General features: G+C 35.9%; 2 protein-coding genes across 2 annotated transcripts; both read left to right on the forward strand.

Annotated features, from left to right (window-relative positions):
- The first annotated feature begins 311 nt into the window (after positions 1–311).
- LOC120626510 (glucose dehydrogenase [FAD, quinone]-like) lies at positions 312–3,346 on the forward strand. Its single transcript, XM_039894037.1, has 4 exons — positions 312–423; positions 959–1,092; positions 2,140–2,583; positions 3,317–3,346. The coding sequence occupies exons 1-4, from the start codon at positions 312–314 to the stop codon at positions 3,344–3,346; spliced, it is 720 nt and encodes a 239-aa protein (XP_039749971.1).
- Positions 3,347–5,416: 2,070 nt separating this feature from the next.
- LOC120626511 (glucose dehydrogenase [FAD, quinone]-like) lies at positions 5,417–8,768 on the forward strand. The gene is made up of 3 exons (XM_039894038.1): positions 5,417–5,528; positions 6,064–6,197; positions 7,245–8,768. Exons 1-3 carry the CDS (start codon positions 5,417–5,419, stop codon positions 8,766–8,768), a joined length of 1,770 nt encoding a protein of 589 aa, XP_039749972.1.
- Positions 8,769–12,942: the final 4,174 nt, after the last annotated feature.

Raw genomic sequence — 12,942 nt, forward strand, 5'->3', positions numbered from 1 at the left:
AGTTCGGTTTAACACAACAACCGATCCCTAAATGTCAGTAGATATTTTTATAGCCGTTCTAATGTAAAGCACTATATCTTGTATACTCGACTTGACGGTACGGTTAAACACACTCAACGGTCCCTTAATGTCAATAGATATTTTGTTTTAGCTGTTTATCTGTTATGTTATAACGTTAATAAAAAGTACTAGTTTAAGTAATGACAACCGAAATAAATAATGACTTGACATCACAATTACTTTTCTAATTGTGATTTCAAGTGATTTATATGTCTCAAAATATTATAATCTTAGGCAGAAGACCCAAAGCTATGGACGTAGCTGGCTCAATAGCACTAGTGAAGGTAGTGCAAGCAGTTTTGTTGGTCGTTGCGGCGCTCGGCCTTACTGCGTACAAGTGGCCGGACAACGCAGTTGTGACAGGTTGGTACCTACTAACTTACCTGCGTACTGATATTAAACAGTATCACGCAATTGGCAAGGAGCTAAGGTAAGTTGCGAGGTAAGATAAAATATTTACCTGGTGGCCCTAGCTGTTCGCATCTTCAATCCGAAGTTAGCAGGTCATTGCAAATAGTTTTTAATCCTAAACTAATCTAAACATCAGTTTATCTTTGCATTATCTATGACTTAATCTAAACTACATTTTGTGTTAAACTGAACTCTGCGAGTCATAAATCCATTTTATTTTTTTAACTAATCTTATAAGGAATCTTGTAAATAATCGCTTGATATCAAATTATTTTTAATTTCAATGCATTATCATAAAGGTTTACCAACGTACCTCACGACGACGTGCACAAGCCTCGTCGTGAGATAGGTATGGCAGTTTTTGGCCAATCATGCTAATGTCTTCCCAGGAATGAATAAAAGATACAGGTAAAGACTGGAGCCCTTACTTTTGGATGTTCACTCACAACCGATTAATAACATCTTCATTTTCTCCACTAAAATTTAGATGATGCGGTATACGACTATATCGTGGTAGGCGCTGGTAGCGCAGGCAGCATCGTCGCCAACCGCCTCACCGAGAATCCAAATGTACACGTGTTACTAGTAGAAGCAGGTGGAGATCCACCAATAGAAACTGCAGTAAGTCAAAATAATTAAAAAAAAAAATGTCGGAAAATAAACCGACCTCAGCCATTAACCCCACCCCGCCTCGCCTTAGCTTAGGGAAAGGTTATGAACAGTTGACATTCACTAAAAATCGTGACAAAAAAGAACCGACTTTTTAGTACAACAAAAAATCAAGAAATAAATATTTTCTACAACATTTTTAAGTCCAGGCAAAGTAAAATTGAATGCCTTTTATAAAGTGGTAATTTGCTACATTAATGGCTGAGGAGTGCTCCTGGCACTTCACCTACCTACTATATACCATAATCGCAATAAAGAGTTCCCGCAATTTTTCTGCGCTTCCTCCAATAGATCTTCACCAACTTAAAATGGGACCACTTCTGAGGTATCGAACCAAAAACAGAATCATAAAAAACGGTTTATAATTAGCGGAGTAATCGAGTAACAAAAATACAAAAAAAAACATATTACAATTAAGAACAAACTCACAAAAAGAATCATTAAATTCGGGGTATCATAAAAAAAACACACACCCAATTGAGAACTTCCCTTTTTTTAAGTCGAGAAACGAATCATTATAGGAGAAAGACAAAGTCGAAAATTACTTCATGCGTACATACAACTTCTTTTTCTATTGCAGTAAGTTAACGGTCATGTATAATTTACCTTAACACTAAAGCTACGCGAGTTTTTAAAGGGTTGTACAAGGCTTGTAACAAACATTTATGAGAATACTGCCTCGTCGGTCTATTGGTCGGCATGCTCGACTACGGATCACGAAATCTTTGGTCTCGCGGTCAAGCTAAATTATAATTGATGGTCAATGGTTCTTCTCTATCTAAAATTATAGCCCGGAATTATGAATTTGTCCACCTCCTTACCTGAGAGAGGATGTAAAAACGTAGCCCATCCGCTAACCTACATTGGAAGTTGAGAGAGTCCAATGCCTAGAAGCGCGACGTTGATATAATAATAATGAATCACAAAATAAGTTTCGTGCGTAGTTCACGTGTTGGTAATAATGACCAAAATGAAGACATTATATGTTTAACTTTACAGATTCCAGCTATGTTCGCGTTTTTACCCAAATCCACCATAGATTGGAACTTCGTTTCAGAGAACGATGGTTATTCAGCACAGTACCATAGAAATGGCTATCTTAATTTACCATCGGGCAAAGTGCTTGGAGGGAGCAGTTCCATTCACCATTATTATTATATTAGAGGACATGCCAATGACTATGAATCATGGGCCAACGCAACAGGTGAAGATTCCTGGTCTTGGAACAATCTTCTACCTTATTTTAAAAAGAGCGAAAACCTAGTAGATGAAGAAATACTCAATTCTAGCACTGGTCAGTATCACGGTACAAATGGGTATACAGTTATAACGAGGGAGCTCCGAGAAATGCCGCTTAAATATCTTGAAGCTTTCCGGGAGGCCGGTAGTAAAGTTGTTGACGATATCAATACTGGCAACACCTTAGGATATACGAGGCCCATGGTATTTATTGGAAATGGAATTCGGCAGAGTAGTGCGGAATCGTTTCTCTCGCCAATAAAGAATCGATCTTACTTGCATTTATTAAAAGAAACAACCATAGATAAAATTTTATTTGATGACAAAAAAAATGCTGTGGGCGTCCAAGCTTCCAGAAATGGTGAAATTCTCAATATTTACGCTCGAGAAGAAGTAATAGTATCAGCAGGGGCTTTCAACTCACCCAAACTTTTCATATATAAAAATAAAATTAACTTAACTTAACTAATTCATTATATAAAAATAAAAATTTAAGTAACAGTTGTCTAATATTCTTATTATGTCTAAATATGTCATATATTCTATATTTAGCATCTTCATAATTATTTGGGTATATTCATTTTCACACTAAAAAGTAGGGAATAGAAATCATCCAATGACTCTCAGCTTCGCACCGGACTTCCACCTTGGGAGAAAATATCTGTCTTCACTAGCATTCATAGGTGCTAAGCCTATTAAAAATGTAACTGGGGACGTTTGTAGAATGTCGTTGGTTTGGTGATCTATCCATACTATTCGATTGTGTGGAACATTATATTATGACCTAAAGATACTTGTTTAAAGTAAGCCAATGTGGCATTGAAAATTGCAATTACTTTCATTGTCGGTGTCCCAAAAGAAAGAGAATTACTAGAAAGAGTAATTACAAGAATTACTAAATGAGAATTGACTTTTTCCAATTCTCTTTCTGATTTAGGTGCTTATAAATTTACCACCATTTTTGTGAAACTTAGGCATTAATTATGTTTAACTATGCATATTCAATTATTTGAAAATCTGACACAACTCAATAATTTAACACATAGGAATAAAAACTATTCTGACGATTTAAACCACGCTGTGTTGCACTGGTTAAACAGCCTTAACTTACTTTGATATGCAAAAAGTGTGCAAAATTTCTTTTATTTAATGTGAACATTAATGATAAATGCAATGATTAATGGAAAATCTCAAAAAAATTGAGAAATCCACATTTTTCTGTAGGGTGTCCATAGAGAGACAATAGCGGGAAAACTCAGGTCACCTGCCTACGCAGTAAGTAAAAAAAGGTAGATTTCTGATATTGAAATAGCAAGGTGATATTGATATGTTGATATGATTCCGAGGGTAGTTTTAGGCATATCAATGCATATGTTTATGTAATGTGTTAAAAATCACTTATGACATAAACATTACTATACATCGATTAATTTCTTAACGGAATGGTTGTTCGGAAGTAAGCTGCTCCGCTTAAATCTCTCACAAGTACAAGCTTACCTTAAGGCGGGACCTATATTTAGAGCTACGTGCGTTTTAAGCATTCAAATATTATATATTTAAATGGTGAAGGAAAACAACTTGAGCTAACCTACATTCCTGATTTTATATGCATTTTAAGTTTATGAAACTTCACAGTGTTGTTTTTTGTTGAGTTTTCAAAAAAAAAGAATGGTCACAGCCTAGCGAGTAAGACTTCGGGTTTCCTTTCGTGGAGTTCGATCGCTTGCGCGAGCCACTGATTTTTCGGAGTTATGTGCGTTTTTAATCCAAGCAATTTCAATATGACTTGCTTTAACGGTGAAGGAAAACATTGTGAGGAAACCTGCTTGGCCAGCGTGGTACACTACGGCCTAAACCCTCCGTTCTGGGAGGACACCCGTGCCATGTAGTGGACCGGTAATGGGTTGATGACGATGATGATTTTAAATTATACTAAGAGATATAAAATTCTAAATGTTGCGCATTATTTAAGTTACGTTAATTTACAATTTCGTTAGATATCCATTTTATTTAGATTATTTTTAAACATTTAATCGGTAGGTCTTAGAATAGCACGATTTAATACGTTATCCTAAATTATATCTAATCTTTATGTTCTAATTATCTAAATTTTAAATATCAATTTTATTTTGAAAATTAACGAGATTATATCAAATAAAAGGTGCGGCTCATATCAGTTCTATCTTTATGAACTTTATCGAGGCACCAATAATAATATATTCTCTCACAACAAAGTTGGTTACAGGAGTATTCATTTAAAACACATTATACATTTTTAGGCTGTAACATAAACTTTACTTTATTTTAATTATTAATTATTGATCATTGTAGTTTTTTTTTAACATTAATATAAGTGTTATTATTTTATTTATAAAACAAATAAATGTGCTGCTGTTACTAAAGCCTAAACTGAATAAAGATTTGATTGATTGATTGATTGAGAAAATTTATTAGATTTGATTATTATTTTGTTTTTTTTTATTAGAGCGGTAAAATATTTGCTAAAATTGTTGCATGCTGATTTTTTCACAAATTCAGTTTGTTTTTCCAGAAGCATTGACTTTTTTTTGTAATTTTTGTAAGTTATCGTATTGGAATAAGTTTAATTTAGGCTGCTTACTATTATGGTTAATGGTTAGAACACAAGCAATCGCACCAACTAATTAGTGCTAAAACGTTGAAGCAGCACCAAACGAGCGCACTAGATCTTGTATTGCCGACTTGACAGTTCGGTTTAACACAACAACCGATCCCTAAATGTCAGTAGATATTTTTATAGCCGTTCTAATGTAAAGCACTATATCTTGTATACTCGACTTGACGGTACGGTTAAACACACTCAACGGTCCCTTAATGTCAATAGATATTTTGTTTTAGCTGTTTATCTGTTATGTTATAACGTTAATAAAAAGTACTAGTTTAAGTAATGACAACCGAAATAAATAATGACTTGACATCACAATTACTTTTCTAATTGTGATTTCAAGTGATTTATATGTCTCAAAATATTATAATCTTAGGCAGAAGACCCAAAGCTATGGACGTAGCTGGCTCAATAGCACTAGTGAAGGTAGTGCAAGCAGTTTTGTTGGTCGTTGCGGCGCTCGGCCTTACTGCGTACAAGTGGCCGGACAACGCAGTTGTGACAGGTTGGTACCTACTAACTTACCTGCGTACTGATATTAAACAGTATCACGCAATTGGCAAGGAGCTAAGGTAAGTTGCGAGGTAAGATAAAATATTTACCTGGTGGCCCTAGCTGTTCGCATCTTCAATCCGAAGTTAGCAGGTCATTGCAAATAGTTTTTAATCCTAAACTAATCTAAACATCAGTTTATCTTTGCATTATCTATGACTTAATCTAAACTACATTTTGTGTTAAACTGAACTCTGCGAGTCATAAATCCATTTTATTTTTTTAACTAATCTTATAAGGAATCTTGTAAATAATCGCTTGATATCAAATTATTTTTAATTTCAATGCATTATCATAAAGGTTTACCAACGTACCTCACGACGACGTGCACAAGCCTCGTCGTGAGATAGGTATGGCAGTTTTTGGCCAATCATGCTAATGTCTTCCCAGGAATGAATAAAAGATACAGGTAAAGACTGGAGCCCTTACTTTTGGATGTTCACTCACAACCGATTAATAACATCTTCATTTTCTCCACTAAAATTTAGATGATGCGGTATACGACTATATCGTGGTAGGCGCTGGTAGCGCAGGCAGCATCGTCGCTAACCGCCTCACCGAGAATCCAAATGTACACGTGTTACTAGTAGAAGCAGGTGGAGATCCACCAATAGAAACTGCAGTAAGTCAAAATAATTAAAAAAAAAAATGTCGGAAAATAAACCGACCTCAGCCATTAACCCCACCCCGCCTCGCCTTAGCTTAGGGAAAGGTTATGAACAGTTGACATTCACTAAAAATCGTGACAAAAAAGAACCGACTTTTTAGTACAACAAAAAATCAAGAAATAAATATTTTCTACAACATTTTTAAGTCCAGGCAAAGTAAAATTGAATGCCTTTTATAAAGTGGTAATTTGCTACATTAATGGCTGAGGAGTGCTCCTGGCACTTCACCTACCTACTATATACCATAATCGCAATAAAGAGTTCCCGCAATTTTTCTGCGCTTCCTCCAATAGATCTTCACCAACTTAAAATGGGACCACTTCTGAGGTATCGAACCAAAAACAGAATCATAAAAAACGGTTTATAATTAGCGGAGTAATCGAGTAACAAAAATACAAAAAAAAACATATTACAATTAAGAACAAACTCACAAAAAGAATCATTAAATTCGGGGTATCATAAAAAAAACACACACCCAATTGAGAACTTCCCTTTTTTTAAGTCGAGAAACGAATCATTATAGGAGAAAGACAAAGTCGAAAATTACTTCATGCGTACATACAACTTCTTTTTCTATTGCAGTAAGTTAACGGTCATGTATAATTTACCTTAACACTAAAGCTACGCGAGTTTTTAAAGGGTTGTACAAGGCTTGTAACAAACATTTATGAGAATACTGCCTCGTCGGTCTATTGGTCGGCATGCTCGACTACGGATCACGAAATCTTTGGTCTCGCGGTCAAGCTAAATTATAATTGATGGTCAATGGTTCTTCTCTATCTAAAATTATAGCCCGGAATTATGAATTTGTCCACCTCCTTACCTGAGAGAGGATGTAAAAACGTAGCCCATCCGCTAACCTACATTGGAAGTTGAGAGAGTCCAATGCCTAGAAGCGCGACGTTGATATAATAATAATGAATCACAAAATAAGTTTCGTGCGTAGTTCACGTGTTGGTAATAATGACCAAAATGAAGACATTATATGTTTAACTTTACAGATTCCAGCTATGTTCGCGTTTTTACCCAAATCCACCATAGATTGGAACTTCGTTTCAGAGAACGATGGTTATTCAGCACAGTACCATAGAAATGGCTATCTTAATTTACCATCGGGCAAAGTGCTTGGAGGGAGCAGTTCCATTCACCATTATTATTATATTAGAGGACATGCCAATGACTATGAATCATGGGCCAACGCAACAGGTGAAGATTCCTGGTCTTGGAACAATCTTCTACCTTATTTTAAAAAGAGCGAAAACCTAGTAGATGAAGAAATACTCAATTCTAGCACTGGTCAGTATCACGGTACAAATGGGTATACAGTTATAACGAGGGAGCTCCGAGAAATGCCGCTTAAATATCTTGAAGCTTTCCGGGAGGTCGGTAGTAAAGTTGTTGACGATATCAATACTGGCAACACCTTAGGATATACGAGGCCCATGGTATTTATTGGAAATGGAATTCGGCAGAGTAGTGCGGAATCGTTTCTCTCGCCAATAAAGAATCGATCTAACTTGCATTTATTAAAAGAAACAACCATAGATAAAATTTTATTTGATGACAAAAAAAATGCTGTGGGCGTCCAAGCTTCCAGAAATGGTGAAATTCTCAATATTTACGCTCGAGAAGAAGTAATAGTATCAGCAGGGGCTTTCAACTCACCCAAACTTTTGATGCTTTCTGGCATTGGGCCGGAAGCTCATCTCAAAAGTATGGGTATTAAATTAGTTGCTGACTTACCTGTTGGTGAAAATATGCAGGATCACCTTGCAGTCATATTAGTTCACAAAATGGAAAAAACAAGTGGAATTCCCAAACTAGAAAATCCGTTCAAGTTTCCAATACCGACTTTCGTTGGATTAGATGCTCTGAATACAGATCAGGGTTATCCGGATTATCTAACACTAAATTTAATAGTTAGGAGCAATCCATTAAATTTATTGTTACTTTGTGCAACAGTTTTTGGTTTACATAATGACGTGTGTGAACAACTAGCCAAAGCTGGCCAAAGAAGAGAAATTCTGGTTACAATTTTCAATGTAGCTCGACCATTGTCTCGAGGTAAAGTAATGTTGCGTAGTAATTACCCTCAAGACCCTCCAATAATTTATACAGGCTTTTTATCGAACAGCACTGACTTGGAGAATAATGCGGCGTTCATTGAAAAGTTTATTAAAGTGACGGAATCCAGTTATTTCCGGAATGTTAGTGCTGAGACATTGTATTTCGATTTGCCGAATTGCAGAGGCTTGCAGCAGAATACGCGGGAGTATTGGAAATGTTATGTTCTTAATATGATGGATATGACTTTTCACTATAGTAGCACCTGTCGCATGGGCTCAGTATTGGATGCAGAACTAAAGGTATTAGGAGTGAATAAGCTAAGAGTGGTGGATGCTAGCGCAATGCCGAATATGGTTAGTGGAAATATTAACGCTGCCGTCATGGTGCTGGCGGAAAAGGCTGCTGATTTGATAAAGAAAGATTCTGACCAATATAGCGTTGGTCCATGGATGACGTAGATAAATTTAGCTAGATATGCACTACTCATCTTTTATTTATGGATAACGTATTTATTGTTCACAAAAAACGTTGAGTAGTCTTCTAGTTTCTAATTTCGCGTTGTTTATTTTCTATATTTGGTATGTAGACTGTTGTATGACTACTTGTTGGCAAAAGAGCTCTCTGTAATTTTAATTAAAGCATAAAAAGTGAATGAGTATGAGTTTTTATTTAAGTTATATATCACTGTTCGAAAGACATAAGATTATTTTTGTCTGTGGTAGAAAATTAACACCATTCTCAATAATAACAAACTCTCTAAGAAAAAGCAACAACGAGCGAGAGTAACCAAGGAGTTTGTGTCATAAAATGTGCTTAGGTAAGATTACCTAAACACATTTTATGACACAAATTGTGTATGTGTTGAGCTTAGAGTGAAAAGCCCAATTACTAAACGAAATAGTAACATTATGATTCAAAGCAACTCTAAAATATTCCTTATTATGTAAATGTAAATATTCCAGTAGGTACACTTACCTATTTATTTATGATTCACTTTTCGTTTTCAGGAAAACCAAATTTATTGCTGGTTTTTAATTTCATATTTATACTATGTAGAATAATACCTAGCGGCATGTTTCTAGAACTGCACAAAATTACACAAACCTTTTATTAAATGATACTATGTTATACTACGCTATACTACTAGGCTATACTAGGTTATACTAGGCTATTTTTATATATTTTGACTAGCGGACCCGCGCGACTTCGTCCGCGAATGAGTTGCCTTAAAAAAATAGTCGTATGTTGTCGCGGATTGTTTTACAGAACTTTGAAGAAACAACAATTCTGACAATTGCGATATGCTTACTACATACTTCCGTCGTTTGGCGTAACGTTAGAATCTCTCAAAAAGTATTTAGTATTTTTTGTAGTTTTTTTTTTACATTTATCATTCATGATAGTAGCCAGTGGTCGTAGCGTGATGTTATAATAGCCATAATTGTTACTACCAATCCAAAAAAAATAATAATCGAAACGCATTTTCTGAGATTAGCGCGTTAAACCAAACAAAATTTAAAAGCTTTATAATATTTCAATTATGCCTATCCAAAAAAACACGTCAATCTAAAACTCCGGAAAAAAATAGCGATGCTATCCTGTAGAAGCTGTTTCCTTTTCCGGGATAAAAAGAAGTCTATGAGCTATTCCAGACTGTATTGTAGGTATCTCTGCCAAATTTTAGCCAAATCGGTTCATTTGTTTTGGCGTTAAAGCGTAACAAACATCCATCCACCTATCCATCCATATATACATCCTTCCATCCAAACATCTATTCGCACAAACTTTCGCATTTATAATATTAGTAGGCGTAGGTACGCATGCATTCGTCGTCATTGTCCCATATGCCTTGCGATCTGCTGTTATCTGTGAAGAATTATGTCCTTGATCTCCGACAATATTCATTAAAATAAGACAATACATGCTTGGTAGTACACTCTATCAAATAAAAAAAGAATACTTAAAATCGGTTCAAATTTAACGGAGACATGAAGTAAAATTGATAAAAATTTTCATCTCATTTCCCGGAAGAACCGTATTGTTTATTGGGATAAAAAGTATCCTATATGTTGACACGAGATATCAGCTACCTCTGTACCAAATTTTATTTAAATCGGTTCAGTAGTTTTCACGTGATGCCCGGACAGACAGACAGACAAAAATTAAATAAAAATCTGTATCGATTATAAAGCATCCCCCGGTCAAAATTTTCAAAATATATTTAATGTACAGAAATCTTCCAGTTACAGTTTTATTATAAGTATAGATGTCTAATTATTGGATTAAAAAGGTTATTTACTTGGATTTAGAAGGAGCCAATACGAAATGAATAAAATAATGTAAGGTCTAAGCTGCTACGTACACAAAATTTATTACTTTCAATACATTAACATTTTACATTATACATTCTACTCCTGTTTCATTTCTTTACCTACTTACTTACGTACTACATATTCTAACTGGCGCGCAGTTATTTAAATACAAATAATGGTACTAGTTTGTTATAAAATAATATGCAATTGTCCTTGAACGAATTAGCAATTTTATGCCTAGTAAACTGCAAAACGAGGTTATTTCTGGTCGAGTATCTGGTCGGAGAGTGCATGTTAAATTGCTCTCTAAGACACCAAAAAAAGGTAAACCAAACCCTCGAAAGTAGGTTTCCCATCCAGTTACCGAGGTTCAGCTAGGCCACATTACCCTCTAAGCTCCAAAAAGTTCCAAAGCATTGTTAAAAAAACTAAAGAGCCGAAACAAAGGATATCACTTAACCACAAAACCTAAGGGCAAAGTGTGCCATGCGGGTCCAAACTATTAGAGTGCCCTCCACAAAGAGGCCTGTATTTAATTTTACACGTTTTAAGTTACGTGGTGTTTCACTTTGTCCTTTGTACGAGCTAATGTCCCTCTATCTACCGTTTTGTGTAGACTTTTAGACCTGCGTAATGTGATTTAGTTGGTCCGTACCCCTGTGTGGTTTTAGTTGTGTCTTTTCAACCCTCAACGCTAAACGAGGGGTGTTATGTATGTCTGTCTTTATAATTAATATCTCAAATGGAAGGACTGATTTGAATACTTTTTTGTATTTGTTTTTTTTATAATAATAATCGTATTCCAAGCAGATGGCCCAACTGATGATGCTGATGGATGGATTGGTTAGTGAAAAACCCATTCCTACAATGAAAGCAACATTTTGCATGGAAGGAACACGTCCTGCAACGCGCCTGTGGCCATCAACCGTAGGTATAAGTGTAAAGCCTCATGCGCCTGTCACTACACCGACAACCAAGCCCTTCAGAACGGAACACAGTATTGCAACAATACTGCTTTCCGACAGTAATAAGCGTTGTGGATTATCACAACGCTTATTTCTATAAGCAGTATTACGTAGTAGTACTAACTTACCCGGGTGAGCTGTTACAAAAATATCTACTACTATTAACTTGCTACTTGTACCGCCTACCCATTCTGCTTTAAGATGTTATTTGAATGCCTTTTTTGAAATTTTCCTTTTATATCACTGCACCATTTTCGACACGTTTTGAGCAACCTCCCAGCTTTTTAACTGTAACTTTTTAACCTCTAACGCAATTTAAATATCACATGCTTGAACGGTGAAGGAAAAACATCGTGAGGAAACCTGCATGCCTGAGAGTTCCCCATAATGATAGGTATCGGGCTAACCTATGACATTTACATTAAACCTATACCCCTAATGGGTTCCTACGTGACATCGTACCGGAACGCTTGATCGCTTAGCGGTATGTTTGCATTCTCACTTAGCAGCAGGTGAGATTGCAGTCAAGGCCTAAGTTGTTTAAATAAAAGACAATGGTGTGATGTATACACATTTTTGACCAAGAGGCAAATGGTTTTTGAATAAAAAAAAAAAAACAACGGGAGGCAAGCAGAGAAATGTGGAGATAGCTTGATCTAACGAAAGATTGTTTGTGCTAATAAGATTGGTAATGATAATCATAATTACACACAGTGGCGTGCACAGGGTTTTTGACCAGGGTATGCATGAAGATTGAATTGATGGCATTAAATTCAGGGTATGTATTGCTTTTGTGCATGTATGAAGTGCACGCCACTGATTACACAGCTTGAACCCGCCATGCTCCTGTTATACGGGACACACCTATACGGGTACAGAAATTATCTCTTTCATATTTTTTTGTTCTAACGTGATCACCAATTAAGATAAGTTTCAGTACCTTAGTACAAGATTTGCACGCTCGCAATCGAGGAGACGTTTTCGAGTATTAAACACAGTATCTAACTCCTTTTATAGTCATAAATCTTGTACTTCTGCAAACGTTCTGCCAAAAGCCCGAGGCTTAAGAATTGTAGGAAAATTTGAGCGTTTACTCGATGTAAATAACATCCACTTCACTCCGATGTACAAGTATTTCCGTACTCGAAAGCGACTCCTCGTTTTCGAGCGATCAAATCTCGCACTAAGGCGCAGTTCACGAGAAAAAATAACGCGTCATCTGTTCAATTACTGGTATTAAAAATTCCACCGGAATAAGTGTAAAATAAGTCCCAAATTAAACACAAAAGGGCTAAGGGACGAGCGACAATCGGCGAATGGGCTGGCATGCGGGCATAAGGAAATTATTAATTTGG

The sequence above is a fragment of the Pararge aegeria genome, chromosome 9 (assembly GCF_905163445.1).
Source record: "Pararge aegeria chromosome 9, ilParAegt1.1, whole genome shotgun sequence".
Classification (NCBI taxonomy): Eukaryota; Metazoa; Arthropoda; class Insecta; order Lepidoptera; family Nymphalidae; genus Pararge; species Pararge aegeria.

Excerpts from the sequence above, each read along its gene's own strand:
- LOC120626510 (XM_039894037.1), top strand. The coding sequence starts at position 312 with ATGGACGTAGCTGGCTCAATAGCACTAGTGAAGGTAGTGCAAGCAGTT. Across the intron at positions 424-958 it reads GGACAACGCAGTTGTGACAG|ATGATGCGGTATACGACTAT; the intron begins GTTGGTACCTAC and ends ACTAAAATTTAG. Across the intron at positions 2,584-3,316 it reads TAGGATATACGAGGCCCATG|GTGCTTATAAATTTACCACC; the intron begins GTATTTATTGGA and ends TTTCTGATTTAG.
- LOC120626511 (XM_039894038.1), top strand. The coding sequence starts at position 5,417 with ATGGACGTAGCTGGCTCAATAGCACTAGTGAAGGTAGTGCAAGCAGTT. Across the intron at positions 5,529-6,063 it reads GGACAACGCAGTTGTGACAG|ATGATGCGGTATACGACTAT; the intron begins GTTGGTACCTAC and ends ACTAAAATTTAG. Across the intron at positions 6,198-7,244 it reads ATCCACCAATAGAAACTGCA|ATTCCAGCTATGTTCGCGTT; the intron begins GTAAGTCAAAAT and ends TTAACTTTACAG.